The following is a 20,017-nucleotide window of genomic DNA, read 5'->3' as shown; positions in this document are numbered from 1 at the left end:
CCGATTCGTAATATGGAAACGATGACCATAGACCGAGTTGAGTGTAAGCGCTATTTACATCTTTCCGTTGTTTTTTTTTTTTCAAGTTCTCGTTCTCTCAAGTTGAAGTAAACGTTATGGTTCATTCAGTCTGAGAAAGCTGTTTGATTTTTAGCGCAAACCCATTTCAAAGGTGACAAAGGTTTTTCTAGCTATGGGTGGGTCAGAAAGAAATGAAGAAAGAGAAGAGAGCGAAGTGTGATGCCTGAGCACTTAGTACAACCAAAGAAAATTCTACCGCATTTGAGATTTGGAATTGCGAACACTGACTTGCCACTCACGATTTTTAATCATTAGCCTACCTACATTGCGAACCCTACATTGCTTCTGGTATGAGGGTATATTAACTGTGGGTGGTCGTACACAATATCTAAGAGGGCTTGAGACAAACTTAGCTTTTATTATTACGAACGGTCCAGAATCGCTTTCTAAATTGAGCAAAGTATGTCTGTCCGTCTGTCCGTCCGTCCGTCCGTCCATTTTGTATTCTTCTATTAACCCTAGAGGTCGTCATTTTCTAAAAATTTTAATGAAAACTGTTAAATCGATGTGTTTTCGTATAGAAACGAAGGCTATTGACTATGATTCGGATCGGATCACTTCTTCGAACACTTCCCATATAAAGCCTTAATATGAAAAGGCATTATACATAACTCTATTAGACAGTGTTATCGGCTTGTTTTTTTTTTTTTACTGTGACTAGCGACCGATCACAACGGCAGAATACACGCCTAAGTCTAGGATGATGATAAGAAGAAAAACTACCTGACAAAGGGGAATAGAAGATAACTACAGAGTGAAGATAATTACAAGGTATATAGAAAAAAAATTTGAAACTAATTTATGCGAATTAAAATACAATGTTTGTCCTTAAAATATAAAACTTCAAGCTGTAAGACAAACTAAAAGTTTGTTAACGGGAAAACCTAACATATATCACTGATTACTTGTTTTTTTTAACCAAAACACAAGTTTCACAGAGCGAAAAATTTTGTGCGTGTTTTTGACTTATAACAAAAAATTAAACAATTGAAAAATTTTCGCACTTTGTTTTTCCTTTTTTGTTGTTGTTGTTTTTTTGTTTTTTTTTTTGTTTTGTTTTTACAAAATACTAACTTTTACTTATTTGTGGGTGTTGTTGCTGTTGCTGTTGCTGTTGCTGTTGTTTTTTTTTTTCCTTACCTATACTACTTTTGTGGTTTTTATTGTTTGTTCTGCTTTCCTATGCACTGTCGGTGTGTGCGTGTGTGTCTCTGTGTGTGTTTGTATATATATGGTTGTATGTATGGCAAACTGCCATAATATGTTAGAGAATATACGCTTTGTTTCTAGTTTCTTACTTACTGCTATAACTGTTGCTTAGGATTTGTTTGTTTGTTCGCATAAAAATTTGCATTTCCAACTGTTTCATTACTGTTGTTGTTGTTGTTATTATTATTATTATTATTATTTTTGTTCTTGTTGTAGTAATAGTTGTTTCTCAGTAGTTTGTTGTTGTCTATAGTGACACTATGAAATTTCCTTAAACTATCAGCTTGTAAAGTAAACAACAGCTTTTTTGCTTTATTATCATTACCATCAACAGCATCAGCCCTATGACTAGTTTCGGTAGTTTGACTGCTGACAGGATATATTTGTGTTACAGCAAATGAGGTTACAAATGATGTTTTCATGTTTGTCTTGACATTAATGCGATCTTCGTTCCGTAGGTGTTGATTCTGATTTTGTTCTTGTTGTTGTTGTTGTTGTTCTAATTCTAGTTGTAATTCATTTTGCAACCGGTAATTATTCATTTGTTATGGAATTTGCTGTAAATAAGGAAGTGTATGCTATTGGCGCTGGAAAGGTTCTTGCTGCTGTATTGCTGACATTTGCTGCGGTTGATGTTGCTGCTGCTGCTGCTGTTGTTGTTGTTGTTGTTGTTGCTGCTGCTGCTGCTGCTGCTGCTGGTGGTGATGTTGCTGCTGATGTTGCTGTTGCTGTTGCTGGGGCAGAGTTAATAATGCCGAAGTGGTGGCTGCCAATAAAGAGGATGCTGTCTCAGTTAAATTCTTACCGTAACGTCCTCGCTCCATCGTCTCTTTCATTAAACGTTCATTCTCTTGTCGAACTGTAACATAAATGTGAATGCATTGAAAATTTGTGTTATCAAATTAAGTTAAATCACAATTTCCTTTCTATTTACAATCTTTACACATTAAATGGAACATTATATTATTTTATATATATATTATTTATATATGTATATATGGTACATATATATATATAAGCGTGTATTTTCAATTTGTTGCACATTGGTTGAAACTGCAGTTGAAGTAAATGTCTGGTGATGAAATCTTTGAAATCCATTCATCAATCCAGACTATTTACTTTAAATACAATTTACCATTTGAACGTTTTACGCAATGACCGTAAAATTACTCTTTTATGTATTTCAAAAAGCAAAAAAAAAAAAAAAAACAAAAAAAAAAAATCAAGAGAGATTGACTTTTCAAGTATATGTTGGTTATGGCAGCAAAAAAAAAAAAAAAAAAAAAACTATTATATATGTATAACCTGTAGATTAAATCTAATAAAATTTGAATATTAAAGTACTGAGACTTACCTTTCCCAACAGTTAGCATAAGAATTTTATTTCATATCATATCATATTTTACAGCAAAGAGGCAAAAGAGATGCAGTTAAAACTAAATTGCTTTAAATCCAAGGGTTCTGCTAAATTTACGAGACTAAGTACAGTAAGTAAGCCATCATATATCTACGATTTGCTGACCATTGATACTATCAGTCTTTCGTATTAAATATGAGAGAATAACTTTATTCATTCGTGAATAACAATAATACAGTTCGGATTTTGGGCTGGACGTTGCACATCGAAACTTTTAACCTACGTCACGGAGTCCTTTAGAAAAGACATCAATGTTGATAGAAGCTGTCTTTTTATCGCTTTTGATTTCACATAGTCTCGTTTACTAAGCTTATTGCTGCTTGTGATTGTTTATTTCAGATCGTAAACAGTTTGTTGCTGTGAATGAGTCCAACTTCTCCCTAACAGAGACCACGTCTGGTCTACCGCGTAAAGATCAATTTGTTTGTTGCTCCCCAATGTTTAATATCTTCGTACATGATCTTGGCGATTTGTTTGGTAACGATTGCGCTTATATTGCATATGCAGATGATATCTTTCTGTTTTATAGATATAATGCAAATAACTTGCATTCGTTCGAAAACAATGTAAGCGAGGCTTTAGCAACTTTATGTTAACTCCTAGATGAGAGATAATACGCTTACCTTATTCTTTAATCCTTCCCGTCCTGGTGGCATACAGTCCCAATATAAAAATATCCGGGAATTCTATTGATCATGTAAATTCAATGCAATGTCTTGGTGTAGCCCTTGATTGGAAACTCAACTTTGATCGTCCATATTGACAATGTCTCTGCTAAAGTTTGTCTTACGCTCCGAAAATTGTACAATCTAAATCTATATCTGCCCCTAAGGGTTAAACATACTTATTGCGCTTTCCCGCCTTCTGATGCATGTTAATAATTGTATTGAAGTCTTTTCTGGATGCCCAACCTAGGCTTCAAAGTGTCGTTAACGAGATAACATGTTTGGTTTATAGCCTCAAACTAAGAGACCATAATGCCTCCTTCATTCATACTTTCTTTCCCGGTTATCTAAAATTTCGGTTGCTTATCTACCCCTGCAAAATCATATAAAATCGATCCCCAAGCCTTTCCATTGAACAATCGCTATTCTCCACATCGAACAGAAACCACATTTTTCTAATTCATTTCATTGTTCGTGTTGCTAAATATTGGAATATCTTACCACTGAGTCTGAAATCTTTCGATAATTCCTTGAATTCCTTGAGTAGAAGAAAATTGACCACATTGCTAATTTGTTGCTGGTAGGAATTGAAGATTACAGAGTCTATCGAGTGAGTTAATTACATTAGCAGTCATCTAACTGATTTATATACTCATTTATGTTATAGTTTTTTTTTGCAGGTCTATGGACTTATAGTTACTTAATAAATGAACAAAAAATATATATATGTATACCATGGAAGATAATGTTATGTAATAATTTGAAATGTAATTACAACCGTAACACTTATTATCGAGTACATAACAATTCTACTCAATCTATTTATAAGGTGAGAAACCAGGACCATTACTACGACTACTTGTAGCGGGAATTGTTGTGGCATTCAGTTGTGAAAAACTAATCAAGTGGAAGACCAGCCTATCTTAGCCCTGTAGATGGAAGGCTCTGAAAATAATTTGAATCAGTCAGTAGGAAATTGGGTTTCAAAGAAAACTTCAAGAGTTTTTGAAAGAACAAGTTAAAGACTTGTCTTACAATACAAGCCCTTTATATAGCGATGCGAGATTGTACAGTGATTATATGTCATCAATTAATCAAATAAACATTTTTCTTACACTTTAAATGACTGTACCGTGAATAATTTGTGGTAAAGGGTATATGAAGTTAGAAGGTCTTAAGACAGAGAAACATTTTATTACACCAATCAATTCCGAAGCCTGTTTGTTTGTCTGTCCGTCTGATGTTGTTCATATATTTTTGTGTTTAGCCTACAGACAAGTACAGGCAGTACAAGGCTGAACTTTATTGAAGATGGTGTTGATTGGTTCATTTTTTTTAATCACTCTCCATATAAAGTCTTCGTTTGAAAAGTCACATATATGGTAGTTCGCAAAATTTTTCGACAAAACTTGCTAAGTAATAGTACTTCGATATTCCAAATTAGTATGAAAAATTTGATTCGCCTGAGGCAATTTTTTGAAGTCCTATCGAACTTCATTTTTTTATGGTAAAATAGTTTTATATTCAACATTGGAAGGTTGGTGGGTGGAATTTGGTTCGTAATAGTAAATTGACAAGGAAGTCAATTTTATCGAATTTGGACTGCGTAAATCTATTTTTTTAACTACCACCGCGTATAAGGATCCTCAGGCCTACTATCCTTTACAGGCTTAATTTTAGGAGAAAAATTTTTTCATGACTATAATATGACATAAAAATTATGTGGACCAAATTTGAACCACATGGATCTATCTCTTGGACCCTATTCGATATAGTATTTCTCGTGAATAGTCAGAAAATTGGTCGATTGTAGCAACTTAGCAAAAAATTAACGGTTAATTGACTTGGATCACTTAGGTTCATTTTTTAGACATCAGCCTGTATGATGAAAAGCAAGCCTTTATAGGGAGGGAAAGTCTAATTTTTAGTTTTTTTGTAACAATCTTGATCACAAAATCTGGGGTAATTTCTATCTCATTATGTATAATGAAAAGCAAGAAGAAGATGAAGATAAATTATATTTAATTATGGTGAAATTTAAGCAAGAATGTTATCACCTTGTTCTTGAGTAGCTTATAGATAGATAAAAGATCTTTGCTGTGATTAAAATTTCACTAATAGTGACTGACCTACACTCGAAAATACGCTTTCAGTTTAATTACGCAAACTTGAAGAAAAATCTTTACATTTTTTTTTTAATATTTTTTTTTTCAATAAAATTTTTAATCTGTTTTCATTTTCTTTCTTTTATGGTAATTCACTTCTAGTTAGTAATACACTTGGGCATCAAGTTTATAATTGGTCTCACATTACCCAATTATTGCGGAAAATTATACAAAACACATAACAGAGTAACAACTGTTAATAGTTTCTTAAAATACAAAATACAAAATACAAAAAAAAAAAAAATATATGAAAATTATTTTACCCTAAAACATTAGCAAATACACAGCAGTTTGCAATGAACTTTTCAAATATGTGTTTAACAATTCTGTAGAGGATTAAATGTATTTAAATAGAATATCTAATTAACCTACCAGTTTCGTGTTCATAACGTTATATACCGTACGTAACGGCTTTACAAATATTTTTATACCCATCACCGAAAGATGTGGAGTACATTCATTTTGTCAAAACGTTCGCAAAAACCCAGACGAAAACCTCGGAACCACCATAAAGCATATACATGTATACTGTTTGTTCGTTCGTCTCTCGACCTACTTGCCTGTCTGTGTAATAATTTGCAGCAAAAATTTTGTTCACCCTTTAAAACTTGTATATATATATACTCGATCAGGACCTAATCCTTTAGCGATTTGGGCATGCCCGTCTACCTGTCTGTGTGTGTGCGTAATGTATTTGATAAATATTCTCCCCTACGGCTTCAAATTCGACACAACAATTACAAATGCTCAAAGGCCAGTCAAAGGCCACATCCACAGTACAACGTAACTTGACATTACCTCTGCTGTTCCCAAAAATGAAAAAAATTGCTCTTATGCTCGCTAGGAAAAAATCGCAATAGATGAAAAAATTGCAACAACTATAAAAAAATGAAAAAAATCAATAACCTACCTGCTTACCTAACTAACTCAAAAGCCTACCCAATATTATAAAATATTAAAATTTTTTAATTTTCTCAAAACGTTTGTAACAACCAAACACAAGCTTCGGAGTGCATACATAATATAGAAGTATGCTTGTCAGTTTGTCTGTCTATCTGTCTGTTAAACGTATTCCTGATCCCCAATTTGGATGGAAGTCGTTGCACGTGAACTGATATTGAAAATGGGCCAAAAAATACTTGTCCACCGTACCATATAGGAATGAGCCGTTTCATCGATTAGGCACATCTCGATTTTCTGGAACTTTTCGTTATAAACTAACTAACAATAGACTGATGATAACAATTTTCACTTTTATTCTACAGATATGGAAAGAATCAGCTAAGCCCCCGCCATACTATAGAGTATGGAAATTTTTAAGTTTTCTTTAGGATAACGTTGATCGGGATAAAAGATTCGGTCACGGCCGTATATAATTTACTTATTTGTTTTTTTTTTCTCTTTGATTTTTCGTAAGCTTCACACTCGCACATAATGAATTTTCAAAGTTTTCAATATTCTGCCTTCACCGTCCTTTTCCATTTCATAAAATGCAGTACTTGTTAGCCTTTATTGTTTATTCAGTTAATTCTTTCCCCAAGAGATATTGCGTTTTATTTTTTACTTTTTTCAATTTTGGTTTTGGTAACTATGCTACTGTTGCGCTTCTGACGATAACGATGGCGATGATGATGATGATTTGTATGTCGCTCTCTGCTTTGAACAAGTTGTTAAACATTGTAAAATTGAAAAAAAAAAGAAAAAATAATTATATCAACCTCTATATTTTCCTTTGCCATGTTAATAGGTCTAGGTGGTTGTAAATTTAATAACTCGTGTGAAGGTTTTATAATAAGAAAAGCAAAAAAAGAAAAACAAGAAAATTATATTCGGTCGTGATCGAATCTTTCACACCCACCGCCGTTATCGTACAAACGACTAAAACAAGTAAGAAAGTTATATCCGGCGGGAGTCAAATCTCGCGTATCCCCCACTATGCTTTTCGCATTCTACTCCCAAAGTTCTTTTACTTGATACCCATATCGATGGTATTATTACGAAAAAGTTTATCGCGGTGTCTACCTTATTCATTTTAGAATTAACCCATTTTTAGGCAGACAATATATCTTCATTTGAGGAATGCATGAAATAGTTTTAAAGATTCTGTCTTCTTTGCGTGATAATAAAGAAGCATAAAATCTCGAAAAAGTGAAATAAAAAAAAAATTTAATTACTCGCAACTCTGTGTAGGAACGACCGATTGGTTCTATTTTCGGACTGTCCCGTAAAGTAAATGTGGAAAATTTCAGCCTTCTAACTTTAATAATCTCCGAATAACGAGCAAAAATCCAAAAATTTTTGCTAAGAATAACTGAGTTCCGTTCAGTTTACGCTCCATTGCGCGCTTCTGCTTCGACTAATTTGGCCCATTTTCAATAACAACCTGCGTTCAAAAATTTCGAATCTGTTTACAAAATTTAAAGTCGACATCTTCATTTTGGCGATCAGAAGAATGTCAACAATAAACACCACACAGATGAACGGACATGGCTTCGTCAGTTCAGAATTTAACGTTAATCAAAAATATATATACACTATAGCGCGTCTGAAGCTTCCTTTTTGGCGAACGAAATGAGTTTATCCCCATCCTTCAGGGGTGTAAAAGCGCATAGGCATATAGGCGTTCCGGTTTGGGTCATTTTCAAATTCTTTTGCAAATTTTTAGGCGATATGTGCACTTTTGCGAGCGGGAGAATATTTACCGCACATACTGCACAACTGGGCAGACGGGCTGATGAATAGACGACGGCGTGGTAAATTTTTCCACTTTTATACAAGGACTATAGCATTACCCATAGACTATTCGCCTGAGTGGCCGAGTAGACAAAGAGTCTCGACTAGCAACTCAATAGTCGTGGGTCCAAAACTCAAATGGTATGGTAGAGTTTTTAATAAAGCCGATAGCATTAGATGCTAGTGCTTTAACACTTTAGTCTTGGAATTTATTCTCTGGCTAAATTAATAATAATAATTAGAATAATAATATCCATAGAATATACGTTCAAGTTGTTGTAGATTAATCTGCTGTAGTTTATGAGTGACGAGGAAAAAGCCAAATTTTTCATTTCTTCTGCAAAACTGAGTTGTTATGTGGTACTGTAGTCGTGCCTTTTCATCGCTTCGCCTCATTTTTAATACCAATGTGCAATGAGCAAGAATTTCCAATGTTTTTGCCAAAATTGAAATAGACAATTGAATTGTTTTTGCAGTCAAGAGAAGTTTTGCAATAGATATTGCACAGATCGACGGACATGCTTAAATCGGTATAGGTTTCACTGCTTATGCAGAATAAAGGTGCCTGCCGGAGTCAGAAAAATTTTTACTACAGTTATTACAGGACGCAGGAGAAAAGGGGAACGGATGGACGGATGGACGGATGGACGGATAGGCGAATAAAGAGACATGCTTAAATTGGATCACAATTCGATGCTCGATGATCAACACTCTTCTGGGTGTTGCAAACGATTTGACAAAATTAACATACACTTTATCCTTCGGCGATGGATATAAAAAAAAATTTTTAAATATGTGTAAAGCAAACGAAAGTATAACATACTTTTGTGCTTCAAATTTTTCAAAGCATTTTCAAAGCATACATTTAGCTGCTGTTGTTATATTTAATATCTTTTGAAATGTTCTCAGCTGTTTATAAAAGAAGAAGAGAAAGTAATTGTTTTATGGGAAAACATAATCTTTTCTACTTGTTATAACGTAGAAAAATTGATTATTGAGAATCTTTACAATTAAGTCAAAATGAAAAAACTAAGCAAGCTTTCTATTAAAGTATAAAGAGAGTTCAAAATTTTCAACAGTCTAAAGCAATATTAAATGTATGCTTTATGAATGAGTGAATTAATGATAATTGGATATATATGAAATTTCGTTGAAAATGAAAAAGTCTTGATTATCCTTGGACAAGTAAATATTTCCTCAAAAGCAACAATTCGATTAACCTTGCAAATGTGTAGCACAAAAATTTAAGTTTAACTTAAACGAACGTTGAAAGCAGAAAGATTTTTAGGTGAAAGGTTCAGTTGAACCATAAAAAGCATCTGCAGCATTTAATTCTCTAATCTAATAAGAATTAAGTGAAAAGTGAAAAGAAAGTATTTACTGCACACCATTAAATTGACATAATGTAACCACCAACAGCTGTTAATAGATTATGTACGCATTTTGAAAATATCTCATGTCGAATGCAAACAAAAATTGTATGCTATATATATATACATTAGGTTTCGCAATCCGACAATATATGGGCGAGCAAGCTAAGTTTTTAAGGGATACAATGAATGAAATAGTAAAGAGATTAAAGAAAAAATATGAGAGCAGCGGAAATATTTAACAAAACAAGGATCACTTTAGGACAAATACGTATGTTACTCAAGGTTTATGCGAAGCAAAAATTGAAAGGAAGCATAAAAAATGAAAAAAACAAAAAAAAAAAAAAATAAATAAAAAAGACAAACAAATTTTACTGTCATTTTTCTTTTCAGTGGACTGTGACTGTGACGATGTTGACGACAACGCTACTTAATATATGCATACGTTGCTGCAAACAAATCTATTGTGTTTGGGGCGAGGCCACTTTTAAAAAATAATTTTTCTTTTCATCTTAAAACAAAAATGCAAAAAAAAAAAAAATTAATGTATTTGAAGTGGTAGTACTTAACACACATACACACACACTGATAGACGATAGTTGGTATTGTCGTGGGTACATAGCGCTGCCAAGTGACTTTTCATTGTCGTAAGCATGCTCATCTTCATCTTTAACGTCAGCAGTTCCTTTTTTTTTCCATCTTCTTCTTCTCATTTTTTTGTTTTTGTTTTGGTGTTAACCGTAAAAGAAGAAGGAAAAAAAAAAAAAAAACGAAAAACGGAAAAGAATAAAAGCCATCTGAGCAGACCATGTCACCAGCACGAAATACTGTGTTATATTACTTATAAATACATTTTAATATAAAAGGGGAATACACATACGCATACACATGTACATACTATATGTACAATATATATGATGTAAACAATAAATAGTATACACATCCGCTTATCTTCATGTATGTGGAAAAAAAAAAAATAAACAAAAATGAATAAATATAATCACACTTTCGGCTACACGAATACAAACATAACTGTCAATATATAAACGCGTACATTGCGAGAAAAACATACTGTGTGGGCTTATATATGTGCGAAGTTGACACCGCTCACTCATGCACTTGTGACATTGATAATGTCATCATGTCGTTTTTCTTTCGAAATTTCACGTAGCCGTCTATTTCGTTTATTCGAAATATATATTTAAAAATAAAATTAATTTAATAACAGTTTGGCTTCACTCTCTCTCTCTCTCTGTCTTTCGCCCTCTGTCTACTTTCTCTTTTTATCTTGTTGGACTGTAGATAAAATGTTTTCATTTTCAATTATTTTCCTCATCCATCAATGTAATGCAGATGCATAAATACCAATGCAGGTCAACATATACATAACAATATGTTTTTCTCATAATGCTAGCGAACGGACAACAAAAAAAAAAAAAAAGTCAAGGGGTTAGTAAATAATTTTTCTATTTTTAGAATGACTGTTGGAAACACTACATCACCATAAATATTTGTAAACTATACGTAAACATAAACACATTACCGTTATAGTGTACAGGAACCTCGCGATTGTATGAATACGTTTTCTTTGTTGTTAAATGATGATGATGCGTTTGCCCCGAAGAATGGGTTAAGGTCATAATTACAACAAATACACTGGCACATACTAAGCATAAAAACACTGTCATCACTATGCAAACAATACGTTTACGTTTGCGATCTGACTCCTCATCTTCATCCGTTTCATCGCTAAGAGATTTCTTTTTTAATGGAGGCTTATGGGAACCAGCCAGCGATGGTTTACGTGCCATACCGCCTGTAGCTTTATGATGAAATGGTCTTAACACTTGTTCGAAGGCAGCGTCACTCAGTTCATAAGTTAATGAGGGTTTGCGTTCAAATGATGGACGTTTCTCTTCGATAAAGGCGCTCGTGGCCGCCGCTGATGATGCGGCAGACGATAAAGATACCGGTCGGGGACTTCGTTTAATATCTTCTATAGTGGTGGCTCCGGTCGCACCGGTCGCAGAAGACAGCGGTCGTCCACTGTTACGTCGGTGGGGTGAAGTAAGCTCGACAAATTCGTTAGTAGCTACATTAATGGGTGGTGGGTAAGTGCCGTCCGCTATAAAACTTTTCGATTTTTTACTAGCGCTTAAAGTTTCGCGATAAGTTTTCAAACGCATACTGGCACTGTGTAAAGCTTTAGCCTGTTTAAGACTGCTCGCACTGGCATTGGTACCTTGAAAGGCAGCGGCAGCTGCCAAAACTGTGGGACGATGATGGACCTGTAGCTCGTCGAGCGCGTTAGGTGATAGGTAAAGTGAACGGCCGTGCTGAGCGCCACGTTTAAAATGATATGCCGCAGTGGCCGCAGCGGCAGCGCCATGCAAATGCAACGAAGAATGTGTAGATGCGGCTGCTGCCGCTGCCGCTGCAGAGGTGGATGGTCGTCCATCTAATTCTAAGCTATGTGTGCTGTGCTGTCTTGATGTGTGTGGATGATCACGTTTTTTTAAACTACTGGTAGCGGCTGCCGGATGGCTGGCGGAACTTATTATCGCTTCCTCAAAGGAACCTGAGGTTTTGCGTATACCTGCACTCCTTGGATGTAGTGTTGCGTCCGTTGTCCCCACATCGTCCATTTTCGTGTGACTGTTACTGCGCGAACGTGATTCTGCGAAGAGTTCATTTTCTAATGACAGTGTTGCTTGCGGCATATGCAGGGAACGGGCATCGTTCGGATCTACAAGATCATCGTTCAGAGAAGGGTGACGTATTTGTGATTCGGTTACCGTATCCGGTTTACCGCTAGGCCGTCGACTTGGCTCATGTAGAGAACGATGTGAACGACACCCTCGACGACTTGGCGATGGAGAACGACTTAAATCCTTTGTAGAAGCATGTCCAGGCATTAGAAAATTGCCTCTTACTGAACTCGTACGTCGAGATGATGAAGCCGAGGGAGTTTGTGCACCAATAGCACCTAATAATAAGGGATCGACTAAAGGGCCGCTGTCGGTGGGTGCATGAAAGGAATGGGTTTTCTTCATCTGAAAAGTAGAAGCCGGATGTATATCAATAGTATCGGAACGTCGAAACATGCTTTTCTTAAGTGGGTGCGTGGCAGCATGACGACCGTGCGTTGGCGGCAGCATATAATCATCAATAAATTGTATAGGCGATGAACTGCCACCCACGCCTGTCGTACCGACAGCCATATCTTCGCCGAGGCTGCCACTACTGACTAAGTAAATGTCTGGATGTTGTTGTTGGTGCTGTGTTTGACGGGCCCCACCACCGAGCACCGGACTAACAGCATGCGAGGTAGGCGAACTGGCGGAGCTGGAGTGGTGTTGCTGTTGCTGGCTGTATTGGCGGGCTGATGATGCCAAGTGTTGAAACGAAAGCATGCGTTGTTGCTGCTGGCGTGCAGAGAGTGCAGGTGAAACAGCTCCACTACCGCCTCCGCCACCGCCACCGTGGTGCAGAGCTGTGGGTAGTGCAAGCGTTTGTGGCGGTGGGGCTGAGCGTATGGCAACCGGCGAGGCTGCCCTATGTATTAACGGCTGTTCGATAATCAAAGACGAATCCTCAAACCCCCCTCCAGCCGCCCCTTCATAATTATCAATGGCCATGGAGATAGAGCGATTAATTGCTTTTAGTTTAGGTGGCTTCTTTTTCGTAGCCGGATTATCGAACGACGATTGACCGGTGTATTCGTCAGATGCGGTCATGTACGTATGAGCGTGATGGTACGGCTGCTGACCACCGCCGGCGCCACGCTCCATACGGTAGTAATAGCGGTGCGGATATCTATGGTAGTAGTGTGCAATTGTGCGGCCGTAATGTGAACAACGTTTATAAAAAAAAAGTGTTGGTGATGAAGGTGGTTTTTTGTGGTGGTGGGTATTTTTTTTTTTTTTTTTTTAGCTTTTTACAGCTAATTTTGTGCGCTCTAAGTTGGTGCTTGGTGTGGTGGTATTTAAAAGTGAGAACAGGGTGGTATTAATGTTATAGCACAATGTGCGTGATACAAAGTACACTTATACATATAGAACAGCTCACACTCGTATCATTCGCTATTAGCTTCTAGTTATTCAAAACGATTTGCTTTTTTAGATTATTGCAGATTTTTTTTTAAGTTTATGATAGATATTTGTGTTTTATTTATTGTCACATGTTGTTGTTTTAGTTGTTGTTCTTGTTGTTGTTGTTGTTGTTGTTGTTGTGAATTTGTTTAGCATTTTATGCTGTTAAAGCTTAAGTGATTTTGTGAACAAGAAATAAATAAAAATATAATACACAACTAGAGATAAGGAGAAAAAAAAGAAGACAAGTAGCAAGGTGAGAGTTTTTTTTTTCTTTTTTCTTTTAATATCTAGGTGTCCACAATACAGCTATATAAACATTAAAAGCATTACAAAAACATTGAACGCAAATTACTTTAATTTGTTATTATGTCTCAGTCTATTAGAGATAAGAGCCAAGACATCCTTGTCTACTTGTATGTGATATAAATTTTGCTTAAAATTTCTCATATATTAAGAGACAATGGTTGAGTGAAAAGATAAAAAGCCATTTAACTCTGAGAAACTACAAAGTATTTGGTCGTGTGGAAACAATGAAACATTGTCGTTGGCTGCAATTAAGAATAGATTTATAGATTGATGGATATTCTCACACGCTATCACTGTATGAAGATTAGCCTTAACAAGCCATTCTACCATACTCCTTTTCGCATGGACTAGTGTTTGTATTTGATTTAGCAAAGTTATAACTAAACGATAAATTGCTCTGTATCTCAGAAAACAATTTCTTCGAGCCAAAACTTCACTTTAAAATTTTGAGTTTATGTGGTGTAGGAAGAGATTTATTAAATCTATATATTATGTATAAGAAAGCAGGCTTTTTCATGTCTTTCTCATCCTATATCTGGTATTAGATTAATGCACTTTACAAGACACTCTCTAATGCAACTATGTGCTTAATTTAAAAAGATTAAAATTTTTGACATTATGAAAATACTATATGAAAAATAATCTATTAATAAAGTTGAGAGTTTTTGGTTTCTAAATTTTTTTTTTTTTCTCAAAATTTAAAAATTCAAAAAAATAATGAGATTCTGGCCTATACCTGATGTTGATTTCTACGTTGAGACAACACCGCTTTGGTCACGCTATTGTCGCGAACCCAACATCAAATGGAAAGCACCGAAATCGCAACCACCCCATGAAATATGTTATTGGAGAGACTTGCAAGGAGCTAAGAAGAAATATATCGAAGACAAAGATTTGCTATTTAAAGATTGGCCCAAAAATCGTTTACGTGGACCTGCTTGCTTGCCGCTATACTATGGTGTGGGTAATCGATTTATACGTTTAGAAAAAGCACCTCCTGCCGGTTTCAAATGTGCGCCAGTACCACTTTCTTTGGTCGAAGCACGCAAAGTGAAAGAAATTTTAGACAAAGCCGCCTTAAAGAACGCACCCAAACCCGAAGAGAAAGAAAAGAAAAAGAAGAAGAAGAAGTAAAAAATGAAAAATGGTATACTTTAGCGGCCTATAGACAACAACCTCAGAAATCAACATCAAACAAAATTTTCTAATTATTTCGATTTATGTTTTGTTTTACTTACAATGTTTTTGATTTGCAAAATTATCTGTTGACAAAATAAATGTTTATACCTCCATTGTTCATGTTTACTTCTCAAAAGAACAATTTCAACATTACTTTTTCAATCGATATTCTACAAATTGATTTTAATTCCTTTAATTTGTCTATGCGTTCATTCTATCATCAGTGCAGTGTGCAGATATATCCCAATTTAATTGACAAGGACACTTAACGCTCAGTATTACTACTCCGCCCAAATTAAAAAACGTAATATATTTTTGCGATATGGGTAACATTTTCTACTCTGGCCGCGCTAGACTCCAAAGTTTGTTTGTTTCCCGTTTCTACTAAAGTAGAAAATTTCAAGAAATTCAAGAAAAAAAATATTTGTTAAAAGCAGAATTTAAATGTGCTGAGCTTGTCTTTTCTTTTATAAATTCTTGAGATGTGAGAACCATTGGGTAGAACTTAATTTATGGAGAGAACAATTGGGTAGAACTTAGTTTATTGAGAGAACCATTGGGTAGAACTTAATTTATGAAGAGAACACTTGGCTCTTTTAAGGGAGTTGGTAGCTAGGCGTCTTTGCTAATAAAATTCGAATTTATTTTCACTCCCTTTTTTTTTTGGGGTGGCATGGAATCCCAATAAAGTTTGTAATAGGTATCATGATATTTGCTGAGCATTGCCTTTTCGCATATTGCGTCTATTCTGGTTTCAATAATAATTGCATTAATTCTTCTTGAAGGTACACCTGATAGCCTTGCTGACCTAGCCACTCACAACAGCTAGTAGCACCAAGTATGGTCTATCGCATTGTGATTTAAAGCCATCTATGTCAACTTGATAGTCGCGTTTGTTTGCTACTTGGTGGTGCGGTGGTACAAATTTGTTCAAACAGTACATAGTCGTCTGTGATAAAGCGCGATGGAAGAATATATTTTGCTTAAACATATCTGTTTAAAAACAACCCCTTATATTGTTTTCAACGTTATAGGCTACGTTATAAATTATGGAATCTATGCGCTACCTATTGCTTTACCGAGACTCAAACCCAGCACAAAATTTGTATTTGACTTATTGAATGGCAGAAGAAGAAGAATAAGAACATTCCATTATAAAGTTCTTAAAAATTAATTTTATTCCTTGACATATCCAAATTTTAATTGAGACTGAGAGCTCAAACAAATCAATTTCAAAAGTAATGCGTGTCTCTTCTATACTCCAAGTCAATTTTTACACAGGGGCCTCTCCTCTGTGGTCTCGTTATTGCTAAGACCCAGATGAAATGTGGAAACATTGAAACTACGAACCTACGCATCGTACGTTCTATTGGAGGGAATTAGAAATAATGAACAAAAATAAAGGAAAGAAAAATGTGGTGGACGCGAATAACGGATGAGAGAAGATAAAGGGAAAGAGATGAAGCAAAAGTTGAAATATATTATGGAAACTTGTCCGAGAGAAAATAAGAAAGAGAGAGAGGAAATAGACAAAAAATGTGAAAACTGGCCAAAGACTCGCATACGTCTTGAAGCTTGTTTGCCTATTGAAAGAGCTGATCCTGTTTGGTTTCTAAGGTTTACCATTACCGAACAATCTGCCAGAAGCACGAGAAATTAGAAAATAGAGAAGAAGTGCAAGAATGCAACGCAAGGTGACTGCTAAACCCGAGAGAAGAGGAAGCAGGAAGGCGAAGAGCAATGCTTGCGAAAAAGCAAGGGGAAAATTTAATACTTTATCAATGTTAATGCATCTGCCCTATTTTTCAGGCTATATAAATAAAAAATGTGCATGGTAGATATCGAGCTTCGCTTTTATTGGATAATGTATGTTGCGTTAGAGGTCAAGTATGCAGGTTGTCGAGTTTCTTTCTTCATTAGGTTAGATTTTTTTAGACTCATGTCCTTATGGAACTGAATTGTGCGCTTTTACCTACTGCACGTGTATTAACGGGCAAAACGCCTTCACGTTTCCCGTTCCACCGCAATTCTTGTGACTGCGAATGGTAGACTCTGTCGCCGTTATAATAAACTCGATTGTATGCTAGCGTTAGGTGCTATCTCATCGGAAATTATATCTGTCTACATTTATATATACATATATGAAATTATCACAATAGCGTTCACAAATAATTCGACAGACCAGGAAAATCTAAAATCTATAAAGGATAGATTTGGCCGTATCAACGTGATTGCAAGATGGAAAAAAGGCACGAAAGGAATATATTTTCTCTTTAAGTAGATTTAACTCACTTTTGTAGAATAGTCAAAACACGTAAGATTAAATTTTCTCAATGCTCGCTACGGGTGGTTCTTTGTCGGAATGTTTTCTAATTTTGATTGATTTGACTTTTCTTTGAATTTTCAAATTGTTTGTGTATGTTGTCAACTTTTAAATAAGTAATTTTTTAATGTTATTTTAAATAAAAATAATTTACGATATTTTCTATGCGACCTCATTAGCGCAATTTGCCGTACAAACGCAATTCTAGCGGATACCTTGTCATTTATGCAAGGTTTATAAGCACATCAACAACAACAAAGGTTACTGCAAACTTGATGATGTCCGTTTTTCACTTTGTCAAAGTGTTTATGCTCAAAGTAGTTATAAGGGTGTCGTGGAAACCTGTTACGCTATGATTGTTAGCGCAGCCGGGTAAAGGAAATACTTGTTGAGTTCAAAGGATGATAGACTACACCTAAGAAATGCGTAAAAGAAGAACGAGAGAAGCGTACAAGTTCGGTCAACAAACGAAAAGAGCTACTTTCAATTACTCCGTTAAGAGTTCATTGGGAATTTATCTAAACCAGTAAGTTAGTACTAAACTAAATTGAAAAGTTTTTCCCTATTTGTGATCGTCTTCTTCTGTTTTTTATATATACCAAAGATCTCTCTTTTAACTCTAGGCATATCGAGTTTCATTTATTTGCTTTTTGGGATTGATCTCCAGGTAGTATGTTTTTAGTTTCTCTAATAGTAGTTGTTGCCACCATTCGGCCTTTTTACGTTTTTTGGCTATCTACGCTCCTTACAATCGTGTTTACTATGGATTAAACACTACAAAAATATGTTGCCATAGATCTGCTGAGTAAAATGGGTATTTTTGCGTTAAGTTTATATTAATGTATTGAATCCCCCGAAAGACTTAGAATCACTTTCTGAAACGATTTTAGCTTGTCGGTCTATCTGTCCATCTTTTATCTTTGTCTTCAACCTACAGGTCGCAGTTTATCAATTATTTTGATGAAATCTGTTACGCCGGCATGTGTTATTGCAAAATAGGATCGAAATATATGTTCGACAACTTGCCTTGCAACGATTTATTGGAAAAAGTTGTTATACAAATAATTGCATTGGGCGGAGTAGTGAGGGGCATTTAATGGTGGGCCAAGGTCTATTATAATGTTTTTATCGGTATTTTTTTTAACAAGACTTCATTTTTCGCTGGTTAGGAGACAAATTTCCGGAAATCATGTTGTGCTGCCTTAAGGTATTATATGAGTTGGTGGCGAATGTGACCAGTTCTTGAAAATGACAAGTAACCCATATAGGGATCACTGCTGACGTTTTCCGAAAAACTGATCGAACTAGTCAGCGATCATTTCACTACAAACTAGAGGCAACAGTTACAGTAGTTACTCAATCTAACCATGATGTCCCCTAACTTAACTGAAAACATGTGTTAGCGGAGATATTACAATTTGTACCAAACATGAGATGATGAAACTAATATGTTTGGCTATTTCCGAGATGGAATATATTTTAATTCACTTTGAATACTTGTTCCTTGCTCGCCTTTACCATTTTTTATCTTGTCAATTTGAAAAATGAATTTCAAATTTTTTTTCGAATCTCGAGTATATTTAGCAACTTTTTATTTAAAAAAAAAAAAAAAAAAAAAAATATTTTTTCTCTAAATTCTACGTTGATTCTAATTAAATTAAAACATTTCATTTTAATCTTCGATAAGCATTATGCGTTTCTTTCCGCACCCAGATCCCCAAATTTACTGGGAAATTCCTTCGGCCTGGTCACTATTCTGTCGTACACCAAATAAATCCTGGAAAAGGCGTCCCCTCGAAACTAAACATACGGTTTTGTATTGGCGCGATTTGGAAGGCGCGAAAATTGAATGGATAATGAAGAAACATTTGGAATTTGAAAATTGGCCTGACACTCGCATACGTTTGGAAGCCTGCCTACCCATTTATTATAGCGTAGGGGCGCGCTTTATACGATTGGAGAAGACTTTGGTTGGCTTTAAATGCAGTGAAATGCCGTTAAGTCTCGTCGAAGCACGTGAGGTGAAAGCTTATTGGCGAGCAGTGGCTAGAGAAAAGCGACGACTTGCGAAATTGAAGAAGAAGGCAGCAAAGGAAGCAAAAAAGAAAGCGGCAGCTCGAGCAGCTTTGAGAGGATAAAAAATACACAAAAGTGGAATTGTATAAAGGCGCGAGCATTCACTGTTACTAGCATAAGCAGTATTTAAAGCAAAAGTTTTTAAACTTTAAAAAGACAGATCGATTGCAAGACTAATAGTTTTGTGACTTTCTTTTTTAGTGTTGGAAAGCATTTATTTTAAATGTGAAATTAACTAGTGACTCGCGCCTTAATGTTAATTTGCAATTTAATGCTTCGTAACGTTAACTTGTAGTAGTAATCTTAACGTTCGCTAGTAATATCTGTTATAGTAATTTGTAAAATTTAATCGTTTGTCTCTCTGTTTTTCGGATTATCGTTTACTAATTGGTTCAATAA

The 20,017-nt window shown here is 35.3% G+C and overlaps 3 protein-coding genes across 3 annotated transcripts; 2 read left to right on the top strand and 1 right to left on the bottom strand.

Moving 5' to 3' along the window:
• Nucleotides 1-1,848: 1,848 nt before the first annotated feature.
• LOC119638639 lies at nt 1,849-13,544 on the bottom strand. The gene is made up of 2 exons (XM_038035537.1): nt 11,184-13,544; nt 1,849-2,149 (listed from the first exon to the last, which is right to left on the bottom strand). The coding sequence occupies exons 1-2, from the start codon at nt 13,429-13,431 to the stop codon at nt 1,869-1,871; spliced, it is 2,529 nt and encodes an 842-aa protein (XP_037891465.1). The 5' UTR covers nt 13,432-13,544; the 3' UTR covers nt 1,849-1,868.
• A 44-nt stretch (nt 13,545-13,588) lies between these two features.
• Nucleotides 13,589-15,253, top strand: LOC119638630. Its single transcript, XM_038035520.1, has one exon. The coding sequence runs from the start codon at nt 14,758-14,760 to the stop codon at nt 15,172-15,174; it is 417 nt and encodes a 138-aa protein (XP_037891448.1). The 5' UTR covers nt 13,589-14,757; the 3' UTR covers nt 15,175-15,253.
• A 3,980-nt stretch (nt 15,254-19,233) lies between these two features.
• Nucleotides 19,234-19,680, top strand: LOC119638607. The gene has a single exon (XM_038035474.1). The coding sequence runs from the start codon at nt 19,234-19,236 to the stop codon at nt 19,678-19,680; it is 447 nt and encodes a 148-aa protein (XP_037891402.1).
• Nucleotides 19,681-20,017: the final 337 nt, after the last annotated feature.

Source organism: Glossina fuscipes, unplaced genomic scaffold (genome assembly GCF_014805625.2).
Source record: "Glossina fuscipes isolate IAEA_lab_2018 unplaced genomic scaffold, Yale_Gfus_2 91, whole genome shotgun sequence".
Classification (NCBI taxonomy): domain Eukaryota; kingdom Metazoa; phylum Arthropoda; class Insecta; order Diptera; family Glossinidae; genus Glossina; species Glossina fuscipes.
This window is presented reverse-complemented; position numbering and strand designations above follow the sequence as displayed.

Excerpts from the sequence above, each read along its gene's own strand:
- LOC119638630 (XM_038035520.1), top strand. The coding sequence starts at position 14,758 with ATGAGATTCTGGCCTATACCTGATGTTGATTTCTACGTTGAGACAACA.
- LOC119638607 (XM_038035474.1), top strand. The coding sequence starts at position 19,234 with ATGCGTTTCTTTCCGCACCCAGATCCCCAAATTTACTGGGAAATTCCT.
- LOC119638639 (XM_038035537.1), bottom strand. The coding sequence starts at position 13,431 with ATGGAGCGTGGCGCCGGCGGTGGTCAGCAGCCGTACCATCACGCTCAT. Across the intron at positions 2,150-11,183 it reads GGTTCCTGTACACTATAACG|TTCGACAAGAGAATGAACGT; the intron begins GTAATGTGTTTA and ends TTTATGTTACAG.